The 20,090-nt window shown below is 39.0% G+C and overlaps 1 protein-coding gene across 2 annotated transcripts in view; it reads left to right on the top strand.

The window, feature by feature from the left end:
• SYT1 (synaptotagmin I) overlaps positions 1 to 20,090 on the top strand; it is a 131,372-nt gene that overhangs the window by 69,643 nt on the left and 41,639 nt on the right. For both annotated transcript variants that reach the window (XM_009892463.1, XM_009892464.1), the window contains exon 6: positions 7,537 to 7,654. In XM_009892463.1, coding sequence (XP_009890765.1) covers positions 7,537 to 7,654 — 118 coding nt within the window. The remainder of the gene's footprint in view (positions 1 to 7,536; positions 7,655 to 20,090) is intronic.

Genomic DNA, 20,090 nt, shown 5'->3' with positions numbered 1-20,090 from the left:
CTATAGTTAATAAGTTTTCCATGCTGTCAAAAGTAATAATATTAATGTGCCATTCAGTTAAATTAATTTTGTTTTGTGCACTGGCCTGCATAAACGTGAGTGACATTTAGAAATATGATCAGGCAGGAGCTGAGGAGAAGCTAAGCGGCAAAATAGAAAGAGATTCAATCATTAAAGCAGAGCAGCCAGCTGCAAGCATTTGTGGGTAGGCAAGGAGTTACAGAAAACCAGGCTATGTTCTTCTGACATACATGTTTCTTTTAATTCATTCCTCCTTTTCTCGTTTATTTAAGATACTCAGTTTCTTTGTGTTTAATTAAGAACTCGGTATGTTTAGTAGCATGGTCTCTTGTTTGGAAATCAAAGAGTGCGTTTCTGCTGATCTTTGATTTCAAGTGCCTTCAGCCACAGCGTTTCTCATTTTGCAAGAGGCAGCTGATTGTAATGCTTTTAAACTGATGACCGTGAAGTGTCATTTTCTACTAATAATAACAGTGTTTTCTCTTTCCATTTCCTCTGCTTTTTAGAAAGCAGTGATAGAAGTGCTTTCTCTAAACAGTTAAAAATGTAATGAAGAGGACTAAAAGGAGGAAGCTGACAAAACCTGACTTGCCAATTTTTTAATAACATTGGCTGGTTCAAATTACTGCCCAACTTGCTTTCAAGTCCGATTACCATTGCGTTAGAGAATAGTACATAATTAGGGCAGTTAAAAGAAATGCAATCTACTACCTTTTTACATATATATTGCAATAAGAAGACAGAGATTTCTGAAGAATTTCTATGTCGAGTAGTGCTGTTCAGAGGGGAAAGAAAAAAAAGTAAATTTTATTTCCACAGAAAGATCCTGCTAGGTCTGTTCCCTTTAAGCAGAGGTAAAAAGTAGTGCTGGCACACAGAAGTTGTATCACAAAGCAGTCAGAGTAGGACTGTAGTAGGAAAATCAGTCAAAAGGAATATGCAATTAAATCGTTTCTTTTGGCTCATCCTCACTCCTACTTTATACCATGACTGTATCCCTACAGATACCACCTCCTGATACCTTTAATAAATTCACTTCATTTGAAAGATTGTTCCCTGTCCGCCCTAAAACTTCTCCCTTTTAAAACTTACCTCATGGACCTTTGCTTCTATTTCTGTTCTCTGTTCACCTAGCGCCGGTCTCCTTTCCATCTCTTCTTTCCCCTGTTGTCACTGCTAATCCCTTTTTTACAGTGTCTGGAATGAGCCCTGTGGATCTTTGACTCAAGAACTTTCTGTTTCTTCCAAAATCTCCGGCTGTAACCTATTTCACTTTGCTTTGCTTCTTAATTTACTTGCTATGTGGCTTGTAACTGAACACTTTACATCAACAGGAGCTTCCTTTTATGGCTAAGTTTGCACATTTGAAGAGGGTATAACCTATGAAGACTCTTCTGACATAAAATTAATAAAAGCAAACAGGAGAGACTTGATCGCAGACACTCTGTACTTCCATTTTCTAAGACAAGTAGGTTATTCCTGCAAATAAAGACTGATCCTTGAATAAGGAAATGCGCTGCAGGGCATTGTCTGTTCATATTTTATTGTTTTAAAATATTTTCTTCAAAAGTGCAGTAGGTATAGTCATGAAGAAGGTTCTTCCTTCTCTCTGGCGGCATTTAGCACCTATTTACTGCTAGCTGCATAACAGCGTGGCTGCTCCGTTCATGGGCATGAAATTCTTTTAGACAGCAAAGGAATTACTCTGCTTGTCAGATTAATGGCTTAGTTGTTAAAGTCCTTAAGTTTATATTGACTGGGTTTATAGTTAACATTTTGTAAGTCTGAAATAGCTACTTCTGTAATCAGCCTTTTGATTAAAAAGGCAGAGGAGAACTCTGCCTCTCCTGTTGGCTCTCAGTACTTTATCCAAAAAGTAGTTCATAGACTTTGGGGTGCAGTGGTACTTGGTGTGCATACATACTCATGTGATAGTCTCCAAAAGTGATATCATAATGGTCTGACACCTTATCTCCAGCTTTTCTCTCTTTTTGGTTTTACTTTATCTTTCCCTGCTGCACCATCTCTTTCTAGCCTATTTATGCAAACCCAGTTTCAAGAGCTTCTTGCTCACTTCCCACTCCTTTGCCTGATTGTGACAGAATCGTCTGCATGTTGTGAGGTCATCTAGTCCCTGATTTGCAAGCATAAGAGAAAAAGATTGTCTTTCTTTCCTGATTGTACCTATTGCAGATTTGAAATTTTCTCCTTTGTTCCTTAACCATGTATTTATAAAAAAAATCAGTGCCTTTGATAAAGTTAAGGACAGCTGCTGTGGCAATACAATTTCAGGTTTAAAGAAAAAGGGGGAGCCCAACAAACCAGGATTTCCTTTTCCCAGTATGATCACAGAGGGTGTAGAGGGGCAGTACTTTCCCAGTTGTAGGTCCTGGCTATCTGGGTTGCCGATTCTGCCCGCTTGCTACGGTGGCTTAATTGAAGTTGTGGCCAGTCCATGTCATCCATTTCTGCATCCATGTGATTCTGTTACTGGTATTATTGTGACACCTTAGCGGCTTAGTGTATTCACGGTTTACATGCCAAGAAAAGGAATTTGTTGGATTTGAGATCTCCATGTGTAAACAGAACACGATAACCTCAAAACTGTCTGAAGCCCATGGACGTGGGAATTAGGATCAGATATTCTGTCATTACAGTTTATGTGGGTTTCCTTAATTTGAAAGACTAATTTAGCTTATAACCCACCTTTATGCTGTTCCTGTTTTCTCCACAGAGTTTTAAAACATTTAGTTGCTGCAAAAAATATACAGTGAACATTATGAGCTTCTACTGAAAATTTGATTTATGGAAGATTGTGTTTTGGGTCTTCAGCCACAAACCACATCCTATTGTGTTTCTCTCTGGTTTATGCAAATATCCACAATCAAAACCTGGTATTGAAGTTGGAAACCCCCATCACTGTGCTTATATCCTTCCTCTACTCACTATTTTTGAGTCTTAGATCCAATTAGGAAAAAGCATATGGTACTGTGACTCGTTATTTTGGTATTGTTTTACCAAGAGAGCTGCAAGCATCAACTTTCTCATAATATCTTCCACAAAAGCATGGAGAATGTTTATATTAAGAAGATAGATATCGCTGTTAGAGAGTCTGCAGTGCGAATGAGAGTCATCTGCATAAATAGCATTTTTCTCTCTAGCTCATTAGGAGAGTGTACTGTCAAGGCAAAAATGACTACTGACAAATATGAGAAGAAACATGAGATGGTCAGGAGCCACTTAGAGTAGTCTCTAAAAAGTCCAGGTTCTCAACAGGACTTCAAATAGCCTTTTCTAAGGTGAAAAGGTGTTACCAGTGCTGTCTATGTCATTTATGTTCTGCTCCATTGCATCCTCTTTAAATGTAATGAAGTTTTGAAGTTGCTTAGATGGAGAGAGTCTATTGATTGGTGTTTAGGCATTATACATGAATAGGTTAATGTCTGTGAACAGTTGGAAGTTTCTAACACTAACTTACAGTTTCCGTCAGAGATCAAAGTAATTTACTAACATAAATTATTTATACATAGGGCTGAAAGAAATTCATAATAACAATAAGGCACCTCCATGAGATAATCACCATACCAGAAGCACTCATCTGTACCTCATAGCCCTGCAGGGGTTTGTAATTATCTCCTGCAAACCACACCTCTAGTGATTACTTTTTGTTGCTTCATTGCAGTGCTGCCACTCGCAGTATTTTGCCTGACAAATATTTTTAGAATTACAAAAAAAACTCCGTCTGCATCCCAGAGGGATGTGTAAGTGGGAGAACGAGGTCTGGACAAGAAGCGCCAGGAAATGAAGAAGCCCTTTGGGTGACAGAAGAATGAAGGGGGAAAATTAAAAAAAAAACAAAAAAAAAAAACAACCCACCACCAGACTAGCTTAGGAATAGAAAACTCGTGGCAGTCATGCAAAGAGAAAATGTTAAAAGTACAAGAAATATTGAAGAAATGCAGTCAATACAGATTTTAATAACAACAAAATATTACTAAACGTGATTCTGTAGGCATTTAAAGAGGTACCTATGCTTTTTCTTCAAGTTATTCACTTGAATGAGCCCATCATCTGCTTCCATTTCCCACGGCTTGCTGGTGATCTATGGAAAACTGCCTGTTTACATGGTGCCAGCTTCTTCTCCGTGCTTCCTGCAGCTAAAATCACATTAAAAGAGGCTAAAAATGCATTAAATGCTCTCATAAAATTACTCTTCTGTGTAGACAATTGCAGTATTTGCACAGAAGTATAACATGATTACAGATGGGGAAAAGCTGGTGAGAGGTGATGGTCTCCGTGGCAATAATTGTGTTTGTAAAGTACCTCCTCCAACCTCTGCTGAAGCACTAGGATAAGAAACAGCAATCCTAACACAGTTTTATGCTTACTAAGCACATTCTAGTCTCAACACAAGTACAAACAAACAAACAAAAAAATCCAATCAAAGGAACAAATGGTATTGATTTTGGAGTACTGTCCAAAATAGATGTTTAGATAGTCTGTCAGTGAGGCTTATTTCTGAGGAATACAAGGGAATACGAGTTCCTGTGCTGCTACCAAAGCTCTGCCTAGTGAGTCTAGGGGTGAGGGCAGAGCCCTTGAATGTTGGGTGATACGCGAGTACAAAGGTCCCTAAGATGGGGGACTGAAACAAGCTTTCAAATATACCCTATTTCAGTTATTCAGAGCCCCATGAACGATCCAGGTTAATGTAAACCAAGTCTACTATATAATAGAACAGCATCCACGGAGAAGACCAGGTGGCTGGGTGAGCTGTGATCATGATAGCACAAATCAATAAAGCAATTGATTTCTTCTATTCTGAAAAAGCTGCAAGTGATAGGTCAGCTTCACTGTTAGCCTGGCCAATATGGACTTCCAAAACCGAGTGTCGGGGGAACAGGAGCATGTTTTGCTGTCACTGTGCCATTGCAGGCTCAGTTAGAGCTGAGATTGCATAGCTGAAATCTGTATTTCCGTGATCAGAATCTTCACTGGGATTTACAATGATATATGCAGACAGGCAGGAGCAGTTAAGTCCTTCCACAGCAGTGCAGTCCATGGTTATTCTAGATATGAGTTAAAAATGTAAATTTTCTGATATTAGTATCTCTTCTTTTGAGCAAGGTTATAACATGATTATAGTCCTCCTGGGTCGCATCAAGGTCTCTAAGATACTGCTCCCCAACCAACCCCTCTCCAGCCTAAAGAGTCCTAATCTACTTAGCTGTTCCTTCTGCAGAAGCCGTGTCATATCTTTGATTTTTTGCTGCTTTTCTTGGAATCTTTTCCAGTTCTACCGTATCTTTTTGAGGTGGGGAGAGCACCATAAGTTTTTCAAGATACTGGCACGTGTGCGTTCTGACAGCATTTTTCTATGTGATGCCTGTATTTAAAATCACAAGCTGGTTTGTTGTGTTCTCTCTGAGCACTTCCAAATTATACATACTTTGTGTTTACTCTGTGTGCTTTCCGAGCACTGGTGATCACTGAGCTGATGTTTTGTAGGGAACTATCTAGAACTATCTAGAACAAGAACCCTGGGTCTTGTTCCCCACTTAAAATAATCAATTCAGAGTCTGTCCCTTTATAAGTATTGCATTATTATCGCAGTTTCTAAGTTTTTGAAAATTAAAAAGAACAATAACTGCATGATGCCATTCTTAATATATACTGCTCCAGTCCGTTGTTGGGAACAAGCAGAATCCTGCATCGCCAAGGAAGTCTTCTGAGACAAGCCCACACACCTTTTTGGTAAGGGAGGGAGATGTAAACTCTGAAGTATAGCTGAGTATCTGGTATGCATCCTTCAGATGGATATACTGCAGATGCTTATCCAAACCTGGATAAAAAGTGGTTGTGTGTAAGAGCTATTGAGAGAACAACTGCCACTGATGCTGAAAATTTGACTTAGCAGATGAAGTTCGGTTTCTCTTAAATGGCTTGGAAGCTTGAGCTCCAGGTTGGAAAGGAACATTTTGGTTCCTTTTACATGGTAAATTCCTTAGGACATGGGCTGTCTTTTCTCTAGGAAATGGCCACTACATCCATGAAAATATATAGCAGTAGCTCTCGGTAGAGTTCCCCCATCTTTTTTAGGTAGGGTTCTGACTTTGGCTCTTTACCCTTGGCTCTTTGAACCTGGTAAATTGCCATGTTCTTTTTGCATTTGTAGTTTACCTGTTGTAGGTGACCCTGCTCTGGCAGGGGGGTTGGACTAGATGATCTCCAGAGGTCCCTTCCAACCCTGACCATTCTGTGATTCTGTATGGGGGAAAGGTGCACAATTCCTGCAAAAGTTACCTAGTGTCTTAATGAAAAGCTTGGATACACCTCCAAAACTTTTCAACAACCAACCTTCCAATTTATTCTAACAAAACACTGGAGAGATATATCTTGGTAGAAATGCGCTTTGTACTCTACTGCCAGAATAAATTGTGGAAACTGACATGTGCCATAAGAACTACTGTCTTTGAAAGAGAAACATTGCTGTCTGAAATGCTTTATTGGACTGTTCAGTGTAACCTGATTCTTCTTGTCTCAAAAGCAACTTTTTTACCCCCCTGGAGATACCACTGTGCCTGAAAAGGAGGAGGAAAGCAGCTCAGATCATCCTAGTGATCATTTCTAAGCAGCACTCCACTCTTTTTTTCTCTCTCTCTCTCTCTTTCTCTCTCTCATATCTGCAAGTTCAAATCTATTATTCCTTCTTTTAAAACAAAGTTCCTGTAATTCTGAAGATAATTCAGCCTCTCCCTCTTTGCCAGGAATGTTAGAAAGGTACTAAGCAATGAATTGCAAAAGGTTGCATTTGGCAGATGATAAGCTGCAGGGCTGAAGGTGAAACCAAATATCCTTCCAACCATTCCCTCTGTGAGGAGGGATGCACAGTGAGCTTTCCCAGCCTCTATCTTCCTTCCTTTTTCCTATTCTTCTCTTTTTTTCTTTTTTTCTTTTTTTTTTTTGCCTGTCAGATGGGAGACAATGCCTTTTTTATACTGAATGTTTTGTGCTTCGTGTTTTTTATACTTTTTGGTTTTGTGACAAAGTGTGATGAGAAACACCCATGTTACTGTTTCTAGTCTAGTGTTTCAGTCTAGTGGTTGTGTATGGGGGTGTGCTAACTGATTTCCACTGAAACACAACCTGGGAAAAAAAAAAAATACCCAGTCATGACTTGGTTTAAAGGGCAAACGGTATTTGTGGGACCCTGATTGTCAGGGGTGAAATGCTGAGCAGTATAACTTACTTTGCAGCCAGCACATATCTGGTCATTTGGCTCCAAACAGGGTAGTTGCTGTGGACTCCAGCTGCTGCAACAGACTTGAGATTATCAAGGATTTTAGCTGGGCAACTTGTAGCAGATATCTCATATTGTTCGCGTGAATGTTTTATTTAACAGTAGGAGTTTGAGATGCAATCCTGTTAATTTTCTGTGTGGCTTTCAAAATTGCATTTTTAAAAGGTACAAAAAAATGGTTATGATATAACACCGTGTCTTGTTTGCTTTCACAGCAAGAAAAACTGGGTGATATCTGCTTCTCCCTCCGTTATGTGCCTACTGCTGGCAAACTGACTGTCGTCATTCTGGAGGCAAAGAACCTGAAGAAGATGGATGTTGGTGGACTATCAGGTATGTGCATGAAAATCTGCTTGTAGGTTTTTCAGGCTTGTAAAGGCAGAAAATCGACTAATTTTCTATTGGAGATCTCTTGGTTGAGAAGATTAGGGCTCTTGTTCACTGTCTGAAAAATGCGGTTTGTGTTTTCTGAATGTTAGGGCATGACTGAGTATATCAGAACTCATTCTAGCTTAAAAAAAGGAATTTCATTATAGACTGTATTCCACTCCGAGACAAGGTCTGAAGAGTTAAATAGTCAGATGGCAGTGCAAACTCTCTCTGTACTTTCCTTCTCTCTTGTTGCCTGGAGATAAACAAAGACTGTTCAGGCAAGAGAAAAAAATCTGACTACAATCCCTTGTGCGTTTAATCTCACAAAACCTGAGCATTTCCCTGCAATGTTACTGATAATACATAATAGAGAAACTCACCGCAGGTCACCATGCCGACTGCTGCTTGAGGTGCTAGGATAATTGTTTCTACATTTGAAGGGCTCAGGTGTTATTGCTGCCATGCGCAGAGTTGGGAGTGCTCTGCATTTACATGTACACCAGCAATGAAAACGACGGTCTTGCACATGTGGTAATCAGTCAGCTTGATATCTCCAACATGCTCAGTACCTACAAATAGTCTTCGTAGCCTTTCCTCGTAGTAAGGCTACACACACCGTGGGTGAGATGGTGCACGCCATCTCTAAGGGAGGATGGAGTCAGCACGCATGATAGCGGGGCTGTGTCTCTGCGGTATGGCTGTGTCACGGGGACCTGGTGGAGCTCTGTGTAGGCTTCTGTTCTCTGCTGTGTCTGGAATTCTCAGGCACACGTTACTGTCTAAATTGCCAGTTAGCTAAGACCAAATTAAACAACAAGATGCTTTGTAAAGAGAGGTCTTTCCAGGAGAATTTTATTTTCTGTACGTTCTGTTTAAGAGACAGTTTCTACCAACCATTGAGAATGAGGCTATTTCCAGGGCAGCTCTAGAACGGAAAACTTTTACAGCTGTCACTAACATACAGATGACGTAATTGCCAATTTTGAATTAGCAAGTGACAAGAAAAAAAGCGTTTTGCTTTTATTGTGAACTCAGCAGAAGGTAAGAGTTCTATCCAAAATACACAGAGAAATGGGGACCTGCTAAGAGCAAGCCTGAAGGTTTTATTTACCACTTTTGATGAAAAATAGCAGGACCTTCACAAAGTGATGGGAAACAAAGTCTGTTACCTTTAATAATCTTTTTTTGTTATTTTATTTTACTTGTTTCTAAAGTTTTCCACTGGACAGCAACAGACATAATAAAGTAAAAGATATCAAAATATTGTTGTAGTCGTTACCTGAATCAAGTCTAACTTTTTCTTGTCTAAAATGGACGCTGGGTTAGGACACAAAACTAATGGCTTCCTTAACGCTCATGCTGAACCAATTGCGAATTAATGTTCTTAAGCACATTTACTTCCTAATTGTTTCCTAATGAAAGATTAAGATTGTCATCATGAGGAAGCGTGGGGTTTTTTGACTGAAGTTTAGCTCTATGAGCCAGAGCATCTATACTCTTTTCCAAGCTTTGCAAGAAATCTGATAGACAATGGGTATTCAGCTCATAAGACAAGAAAGAAGGGGGCAGAGGAAACACTAATGAACTGAAGACCTTCTACAAACTTCAGATGGAAAATATAATGCATTGTATTGAAAATGACTACAAGGAAATGAACGGGCTTACTCTCCTCTCTGTGCTGAAGCACATAGAGGACATTTAAATGTATTTCTAGGGGTTGAGAGGTTTTGTTCTCCTTTTTTAGGGCCATGCCGAACTAAAAACGTCATGTTCTCTCAGAGACAAACAAACCCAATGGGATACCGTGGTTGTAGCAGGAATTCGAAAGTTGCTGACAGTGATAAATGGCAGTTAGTACGGTATTCCTGAGGCAGTAATTATAGATGAAATAATGTTGGTTTAAAGTGGATCCAGTATCTTTCATTAGGGAATTTATCTTTTGAATAAATTATGCAGAAATAACTTTTGAAATCAAGCTGAGATTCTGTTGTCATTATTCACACTAAATAAAACCTACTCTCAAAGTACAGTACCGCTAAGTGGTAATGAAGGTGGCAGGATTTTATCTCGATTAGCGAACACTTTCCCCACTAGTTTTGTTATTTTCTCTAGATACTAAAATGGCTTTTAATTTTGCAAAACTGAAAGTTTTGTGTCGCGGTGGAGGTGGGAAAATGTTAACAATCAAATGTGATCTCAAACCAAATGTTACCTACGTACTCAACAGCACTTACTGTCACTAAGGGAAAGCCATTAGCAAGAGGTGAAAATTATGTAGTTGACACAGGTGGGGAAAAAAAATCTTAGAACTTTGTCAAAAATAGACAAAAAGTGTCTGGGTTTTGAGTATAGAATATGTCTTTTTGTTATTCTCTCCTATTTTGGAGAAGATGCTGGAAAAGCAGAAGTCAGGCATTTGGAAAGGGCTCTGCTTTGTCTTGCATCCAGCCTTTACGCCTCTCCATAGAGTTTATCTGCCTTGCAGGAAAGAGGAGCAAGACCCTGGCTCCTGCAGGAGGTCTGACATAGCACTGCCAAGTGTTCGCAGCACAGCGGCGGGCAACCCTGCAGTTTCCCTCTGGCTGCTTCTCTCCACATCTTGAGTATTACTGCTGCCAATAAATATCTGCTGTACCTTTGCACCTCAATGGTGTGGAAAGCTTTAGCGTTTATGTTATCTTTAGTCCCAATATGAAGAACCAGTCACTGTGGTTCAGTAGTCTTCTGCACTTCTGTTTAGTAATTTATTAAAAACTGGCATGCAGCCATAATTGTGGTTAATCGGGCTTAAAAACATTCTTGATTTTTCACTATGTATATTTTATGCTTTGCAGATATAGAGCCCAGTTAAGAAAGTACATATCAAAAGCAAAAGTCCGATCAAAGTAGATTGAAAGTACTACCTTTCCTAGCATTTCTGCAGGGTGAAATTCTACTGGTGGAACCTTAATCCTGCTAGTCAGCATATATATCCCTTTTAATGGTTTCTACGTCTGCAAAAAAAAAAAAAGGCCTTTATCTCCAGCATTTTGAACTTTTCCATAAATTTTATTAGCAGTCAAAAGCCAAGCACAAATTACTTCAGAAACAGACAATAAAAGAAAACAGGGTAATCATCAAATTCATTAGACTTTGTATAACAAAACGAGATCACCCATTTGAGCGATAAACTCCCAGGTCTTAAACTTAATTGCAACATCAGGCTGTGACTAAGGCAAACCTTGGCTCAAACACTAGAACTGTTCAGCCTTAGCTCATCAAGTCACCACAACAAGTGGAAATTATTACTTCTGGTGAGAAGGGCCTCTGGCAAACAATTATGCATGTTTTAAAATGGCATTTTAATTATTTAAATTATATGCAAATGCATTTTTAATGAAACTGACATCTGGCAGGTGATATGTAGGAATGTACGCTATAAAGAGATTGTTTTTATTTGTCTGAATTTGGTAAACTCAGGTTACATGGCTTTATAGGTATCCTTAACCCAAAATGTCTATGAGACTTAGACGCTTAGGTCTTACAGCAAATCAAGGGAACTTAGACTCCCAAGTCACTGTGGTGTTTGGGTTTTTTTTTTAATTTCATTTTGATGATTTGCAAAATTGGAAGATTTCAAAACCAGTTTGCAGTTTAATCTCTCCAAACAGGCCATGGAGACATAGTCTGACTAATTCCTCAATACGGGCACAATGCAGCTCAGAAATGCCGTTCGGTTCACAAGGGTTGTCTATGAATTATCATACTTTATTCAGGTTTACAATGCCTTCTGCTCCAGAAAGAGGGCAGGAATTATCTGCAGTTTCCCTAAGAGATAGTCATTTAAATCAAAGTGGTAGTGATCTCATATAGAGATTTAAATGAGTGTGAACTTTATCTAAATTCATTTTAATCATGTTCTGTATTTATAGTTTTTACTTATTTTCGAAAGAAAAAATGGTTGCTTATTGTTCAGCACGTCTGACTAGCAGCTAAATGTGGTCTGTGCAATAAATATGGTGCTTCTTTTTGTTGCAGAGGAAGATTCCCAATATTAATACACATCTACGCAGGCAGTTCTATAGATTTCCATGTATTCAGTCATACCCTCCGTTTGCATTCATTTTTGTTCTGAACATGAAGTAAAAGCTTTCATTTCAACTTCCAACAGCTTTCCCTGCTTTGACCAAGCCAATCATTGAAATAAATTACCTGAATACATTGAAAGGCGTTTTCCCTCTGAACCTTCAGACTGTTGTTATAGGTGTATACCTACCCAGGCCCTTCAGCTTAAATGCCGCCGCTTTTTTTTTTTTTTTTTTTTTTTTTTTTTTTAAGAACTTCAGTGCCTGTATGTATTACTGGCAAAATACTGTTTTGTATCAAAAAGTCATCCCTTAGTAGCTGATAATAAGTGTAAGCCTTAGCATAGCTTATCACCCTTTCAGGATTAATTTCAGTATGGTTTATTCCTTCTAAACATCTTTGAAAGCTAATGTGGGTTTGTTTTGTGTGTATTATTCTAGTATTGCTTGGCTTTTAGTGAATCTAATTACCAGGAATGTATCCTAGTAGCAAGCAATGTACCCTCCCCTTATCTTCTCAGTGTTGCTGCCTCTCACCGCTCCCGCCGGTCAGACCTGGAATTTCAATGGGGAGGAGATGCCCTAGCTAGCATGGGCTCAGGTATTGCCTTAGGAACTGTTGCCAAGTAGCAAATATTATAGCAGATCCTAAACCGTACCTATTTATGCCAAATTAATGCTTAGGAAGAACTGCAAGGAGAAGATTGTCATTGGATCCATGTGCTCTTCCTTCTGCAGAAACCTGCAGATACAGCTGTGAAAGGGAAGCGGCTCATAATCCAGTCCATTATGTGTGAAAGCTAATCTCAATATTTATGAGTTATAAATAGAAAATACACAGCACCTCTTTGTATCTGCCAAGCAAATACTATAAATCAGAACCATCTCTGGGGACCAAATGGTGTTATAGCAGAAATAAAGCTAGTTTTCAACAATTAGACATTTATTTTAAATATTGCATTCGCATTCAAAAGGCTGGTTGTATGTCTTAGAAAAGAATTGAAAAATTAAAAGTTGTTTAGAGACCAGCTCTTTGAAGACAGAGTGAATGCTCATGAATTATGCAGTCCGAGCATTCACTTTAATAACTTCATTAAAACATAAGAAACCTTAAAAGCTAGCTAACACAAATGCAATATTATGGGAAGAGAAATACACCATTAGTGCCATCGCCTTGCTATAAGCCATATTGTAAGCATAACTCAGTGAATATTAAGGCAAAAGAAAACAGCCTTATTAAAAGTAAAAATAAACAACAAACACCACCACCACAACAGCTGCATTTGCAACTAGCCTAATCTTAAAGAATCCAACAGAGATCAGTACCAACAAATTTTTTTAAGATCTCTACTTACTGTGAGGATTTCTACAGCATCTACTCTCTCAGTATCTCTACTGTAATACACTGGCAGAACTTCCAACAGTAGATGGCTGCAGCAATACATCTCTCTAACGCTTGTAGAGCGGTCTCACAGCATCCCAGTAAATTCACTGTGGGCTCCTGCAGTGGCAATGGGATCGGTCACCAAATATCCGTCATGTTAAAATCTTTCCCTCCTGCCTGCAGCAACATTCCTGTTGGTGACACGTTCCCTAAGACTGGGTGGGGGTTTGTCTGAAATGGTCCTCTTTCAATGGGTAAATAAGGTCTTAGAGGGTTGTTTCTTCTAATCCCAACTCAAGCCTTCTACATCGAACTACCTTCTTCCTCAAGTTAAAAGCTGAAGAAGGCAATTCCAAAATCAAAGTATATTCCGAATTACAATTTATTCATCATAGAAGCCATGTTAAAGGATACATAAACTCATATTCCAGGGCATTTTGGAGCATCTTATGAGGAAGCTGTTAGGTAATTGTCCGTTTTGGAGTGAGTACATGATTTCCACTGAATAGCTACAGGCTATTGCACACAATAAAATATTGTATTAGATGAACCATCAAATGTGGCAATTCCTATAAAGAAGCAGAGTCAAATTGTTCTGCTCTTTTTTGCCTCCTGTGCTTAAAATGAGGAAAAAGAGATTGTGCCTGCTGATTACCAGTGAAGTTGGACAAAACCTGTAGGCATTGCTCTGAGAAACCTTAGGACAAACACTGTGCCGAAAAAGCACCTGGGCTCAGGAGGTGTTTGAACAGCTTCTTGATTTGAGAAAGAAAGCTTATTGTGTGTGTACATCTCCTTAATCATACACGCTGACCAAGGGTACAGGAGGGCAGCACGCAACTGTGGGGATTCTGCCAGCCAATAGTCATAATTTTCTGGCATTGCTATTGATTTTTCCCACCCTCCCTTCCCCAAAACACAGAGCAGGAAGACTTCTTACTCTTTTATTTAGATGCGGCTATTCAAATAATGCATTTTGCTTTGTGTGCGTGCCTCTTCCTGATTAAATTACAGTATGGTTTTATTTGGTTATGCAGTCCCAAAGCAAGTGTGAAGATGTGTGTGTTAATTACTTATATGAAAATGAGATGGTTAATACTTTAGGTTTTCAAGCTGTACAAGAATTTCATAGCAATGTGAGTGGCTGTAAAATGGATGTAGAAATACTGTAGCTAGATTCTGGAGTCCTTAGGGAAATTAATCAGTTCTCTTACAAGTAAGTTTAATTTATTTTAACTCTCTGAAATTTGCAGCCTATGTCTTTTCTTTTAATAGGTTTGAAGAAAAAAATTAAAATATTAACTCCAAAAGAAAATGTCTTTTTTCATCTCTATAAATACAGTTTAGATCAGTGCTTAAATGGTCACAGAAAGTGAAGAATTATAATTGAGGGTATTTCCTTTTCAGAACTGTGAAAAGTCATACAGGCTTTTAAGACAGCGCGATGGGCATTTTATTAGCACTGTTATGCAGTTGAAGTTTGATGATGTTTGTGAGACTTTCTGAAGAAATGGAAACAACTTTAGATTTAAGCTTATAAATCCCAGTTTATAAATTATTTTAAATCCCACATGCCTTTTTTATTTGTTTAATCCTATGTGGGCAAGAAAGATGATTAGTTTCTGCTAGATCTTTATGTGGTTACTTCTTATAGGCCTCCTGACTGTGTTTCCAATGTGTAACTCCTTTGTGTGCATGTCAACAGAAAGGAACATTTCACAAATGAGGCCCTTGATCCTGGTCCTGAATTATCCCTGAAGGGAGCAGGGGTTGTATGCTGAGAAGGGAACTGCACGTCTCCTCTAGAACACGGTGCTGAAAATATGTCTGTGAGGTCAGAGGAGGTGTGTTGCCAGTTCTCTGTCAGTATTACTATTTTTTTATGTGTGTTATAGGTGGTAGTTGTTCAAATCTGTTCGCTCATTTGGCAAGTGAAGCTCTCCATCGGCAGCTGTGAGATGCTTATCATTCAACAAAAAATGGAAAAGACCTTTTCCCACTCCCAATTCCAAAATTTATTTTCTAAAACCTTTCTAACTGAAGGTGGAGGTCAAGTCCTGCACTCTCTTCTACTGATGGAGTTCCTCAAAAAGGTCCCATTACCCTTTTCGTGGTAACAGGAGAGAAATATAACCTTGTTGCTGAATGTTGAGGTGCCAACATTCAGTTATTCTCGTTGTGCCATTTGGAGGTCTCGGGAGAGCGATATGAATCTCAGTGGGATTCTCTTTCCAAATATTTTTATCCCTCACTTTCTTTCCCTGATCCCATCGATGAGGTAGAACAGCCCCCATTTGGGCATTTTTTCTTCCCACCAGCACAGACCATGCTGTCTTAGAGCCACCTTGTTCTAGTTGAGTCAGTCACGGAGTTTGATTAACTGCAAATTACCTGTCAACAAGGTGGAACAGTGTCACCCTGAATTGCCACTTCTCTCCTGTAAAGAGGTTCATGTGTGCTAGAGGTGAGAATTTACCTGGGTTTAATTCCTACCTACTGTTTATTGTACTTTTGTTTATTAGCCATGAAAGTCAACGCAGCAGGTGTCTTCATGGGGGTCTTCTGTATCATCATTAAGGTATCTTTACATCTGCTCAGTAAAAAACTGAGTGACTGAGCTCTTCAGGCATATTTTTGTACGTGTCACTTCTGTGAAAATTTCAGAGGTATGGAAGGGGAAGACGGGGCTGGGTATGAGCGAAGTATCTACACAAGCAGCACCTTTATTTAGATATTTAGTTTATTTAGGACAGCTAAAGTGCTAAGCAATTGTTTTACAAACCTAAAGATAGAGGAATGTGGTCTTTTTTTTTTTCTATCCCTTAATAATATGATTGGGTTTAAACTAAAAACTGGGGATTTTCCTCCATTATACCAGTCGTCTTGATAAGATGGCACCAGGTAAGTTTCTCTCAACCGATACATCTGTTACCAATATAATGCAAGAGTAAAGCTGGTAATATGGAGGGAACATCTCCTGACATTTTATGGTTGTTAGTGCAGTGACTTTAGTCCATAGGAGGAGATTAAAATTTTCTTCCTCTTCTGTTTATTAAGCTCTCTGTTTTCTGTCTTGGTGATGAATATGCTGTTGCTCATTCCCCACATGAATTCTTTTCATTTCTGCTGATCTGTCTTCAAGCTTACAAATAGCAACATTTTTTTAATGTCTTCAAATCAAAATAATTTATGTGCAGGGGTTTCCTGCTGCATCCCATCACATTAGATATTAATGTAATAATTATTGAATAGTGAAATATATAGTTCTCATTAAGGAAAAATACAAATAAAGCATAGGTCACATAGCATCTCTCCAGTATGCATGCCAATATACACAAACTTCTTTATTTGACTGCAAAATTCGAATGTTATGTAACACAATTGACCAATGTGCCATGGGGTAACATTTAAGAGGTTTACTTGCAAAACACGCCTAAAAGAAAATCTGTTGTGAACAGTCCCACCCCCTGCAAAGCTCAGCTGTTTTCTACGGGTTTTGTAAAGGCAGAAAGGAGGATTTGTAAGCTCTGTATTGTGAGCTTTGTCACAACATAATCTCTCTCAGATTTGAGTTTGTCAAAAACCAAATAAAGAAACAGATGTACATTTTCAAACTGTGCATGATCTAATAGTAGGCAGAACCAAATTTTAATTCCTGTCCATTAAGTTGTGACACACAAGGATTTCAGGATCCAAATGTAATCTCTGCAGCTCAGCAGCATCTCTGTGGGAGTTGCTTCAGGTCAGAGAAGTAAGGGGTTCTGTTTAATCTCAGCTATCAAGCCCAGGTCATGGGACCTCTTTTCTTCAGATTCCCGGTGGTATCACAGAACGCTTTACATATACAGGTCTGCAGGTTAAATCCCCCTTTTCAGTGAAGAGAATATGGTAATGTCCCGATTGAGCCCTAGTGAAAAAGCATCTTAAATTCTGTTTGAGCCTCTCCAGAGATCTGTGCAGTACAGCTGGCTCCGGAGCCAGTCTCATTACAATGTTTTTGTAAGGGGATGCGTTCCTGCAATAAGTTCTAGGAAGATGAGTTGGACTATTCGGCTATATCGGTTGCTTCCCGTCAGCCAGCCATCACATGCATGTCAACATTTGAGGCATGCTAAAAGTAGTGATTATGAGAGCATGAGGCATAACGGGTTTTTTAAGTTCAGGAGCCCTGGCTATGTGGGATTTGAAGAAATGCTTATGTAAGGATGTGACAGCGTCAGCAAGTCTTGTGCTGTAAATTGTTTCAGTTGGTTGGGAGCTAAGTTAATTCAGGCTGCTCCCTCATGGATAAAAAAAATAGAGGGAGGAATGTTTAATTAAAAAGAAGTGCATGTTACTTTACAAATAAGGTATTTGGGACCTGGAAAGCTGTGGGAGCAAAGGTGTTTCTGGGAGAGGTTTCTGCTGTTGTCATTCAAAGTCACTTTCTCTGGGGCTAAGCAAGCTTAAAGGGTATCAAACCAAACTCCTTCCTGAACAGTGGAAGTTGGGGACTGGCTCAGCCATTCCCAGAGACTATCTGTAGTGCTCCGTTGCTGCAGAACATCTACTTCAGGAAGTTACTGTCTGGCTTCTGGTCAGGCAACCAGCACTTGACAAGAACAATCTTTCCATCTGCTGCTGTGCTGCGTGTCTGGTAGACCCTGCGGCAGAGCACAAGTGAGCGATTTCCTAAAGTGATTGAGTTCTTTGATGTGAATTAGTCAAGAAATAGACTCGAGTATGAGATAGATGTTGCTTTTGTCTAATCTGCGCATGGATTGCATCTTTTTGATCAGGGTTTGAATTCTTCTCAGAACAAAATGGAGTAGTATAAGAGAATCCACACCAAAGCATAGAAAATCATTTATGTTTTATAAATGAAGTTATTCAGACAAGCATATCTTCCACATACACCAGTGTACGCTTTCCTTTGTGGAACTAATAAGTCTGCAATATTATAAAATGCCAATTGCTGTAGTATCTAGGTATTATGGTCCTCAGCTTCTGATTCCATGAGGTAGCAGGGGATATGGACTTGATAGCTTTTCAGCCTTGCAGTTGGTTTTGCACTGATGAAATGTTCCATTGGATTAAGAGTTGGCAAAAGCCCAAGGCCAACTGTAGTCCTCTAATAATTTGAAATATAGTTCTCTGCGTGGTGGAATTATAAGGCATGATTTCCTTTAAATTTCAGAGTGTGACTGGGTATTCCGATGTCTAATAAAATACGTGCTTCAATTGAAATTTTTTTTATACAGTTTGAACATCCATTATCTCTCTTTCACACGTGTATTTTCTGGTGTGTAATAAGAGGTGAGACCGTGTTGCAGCTTTCACCTCATATAGGGATACTTAGTAAGCTCTTTCTATTCCACCTGGCTGCCTACTTTCACAAAGCTTGGAGGAATGTAATATCTTGAGGGGCCTGTGATACTGTCATGTTTGATTGACACTGGCCAATATACTAAAAAGGTATGGAAGGGGGGCAGTCAGTCACCAGGCTGGTACTTGTGCACAAAGAAGACAGAATGATTACCTACACTGTGTTTCCTTGGGAACCCAAACAAGAAAAAAAAAAAAAAAGACTTTGTTTTATTGCAAGTCTAGTGACAAACATGCTTTGATGATTCATATTTAAATCTACTCGCATTTTCTTGCCATGTGGTGGTGGTGGTTTTTTTCCTCTGGATAAAGCAAATTAATACTTTAAAAAAAATAATCTATATAGCTATTCCATGTCATTCCATTACTTCCTCTCTAGTTTTAATTGCTTTCCATGCATAGGAGACCCTGAACCTGAATAACCTAAGCCATACCCTGATTTTAGAAAACAAGTTTTGGCACTGTTGGCATCGTACTTCAACAAAGAGCACGGTCCCCAAGCGTTCCATTGCTGTGCATTTGCATACAGGTTTGTTTTCTGCAGAGCATTCACAGGATAAGCACTTTGGCTTTTCTTGTTTACGTGCTGTTTGCTGTGTTTTCTCATTGTTTACAATTCCAGAGTATTTGAATCCTGATAGGTTAAATGGAAGGGAAGACTAGCATCATCCGCAGTGCTGCTGCCTGACCTATCCAGCACACACATCTTGCTTTTAGAAAAGCCCAGTCATTTTTCACCAGCACTTTGAGGTACATTCAAATCTGCTTTGGCATCTGTCCAGCCCTGCATAATATCAAGCAGGGGACATCCTGTCTGAGAGAACAGATTGTTAGTTCAATTATATTCCTGAAATTGAGTTAAATTTCCATGAAATCTGCTTCGAATGTGAAGAACCCTAGGGGAATGGGGTATTTTTTGTTTGTTTGACTTATATTATAGCAATCAGGCATACTAAATGAGATGCATTGTATAAGCGCGTGTTCTGTGTGCTGTTTATGAGTGTTTATCTCGTGTTTGATAACGGGGTGAAGTAAGTAAATCGGTAGTGCTGCCATCTATAGACAAAAGAAAGTTGTACTCAGGTTGATGAGAGGTGGAGGAGTTTGGACTTCTTGTCTAAAATGTTGTTAATAATGTTATATTGTAGTCATGGAGAATATAGAAAAGCTCTAAACTGCTTCTTGATATGATTAATGACAATTCCTCATTAATGGTGATCAAATTTTAAATAACTGGCCTGAGTTTCTGACATATGACATAGTAATTAAACAGTCCTTCAGTATCTTTGGGTCCTAATTGGTTACAAGCGCTGTCTTGGGGCCTTTGCTAATCTTACTGGACTGGGAAGTGTATCTTGCTAGTCGGGATCGTGCCTGGTATATTGAAAAGAATGGTAACCTTCCTGTAACACATCGCATTACAGTCCATTTTTTTGGTAAAAGGACAGATGGTGTGATTTTTTCCGGCAGAGATCCAAGCGTCTGTATGGTACAATAGTGTTTTGTATTAATTCCAGTGTTGTTTCATTGAAAGATAACGTTCTGGTCAAATGCAGAATGTTCGTGCTCAGTTTTATATTTTTAC

Source organism: Charadrius vociferus, unplaced genomic scaffold (genome assembly GCF_000708025.1).
Source record: "Charadrius vociferus isolate BGI_N301 unplaced genomic scaffold, ASM70802v2 scaffold839, whole genome shotgun sequence".
In the NCBI taxonomy this organism is placed as follows: Eukaryota; Metazoa; Chordata; class Aves; order Charadriiformes; family Charadriidae; genus Charadrius; species Charadrius vociferus.
The sequence above is the reverse complement of the archived record's forward strand: the minus strand, read 5'-3'. Positions and strand labels throughout refer to the sequence as shown.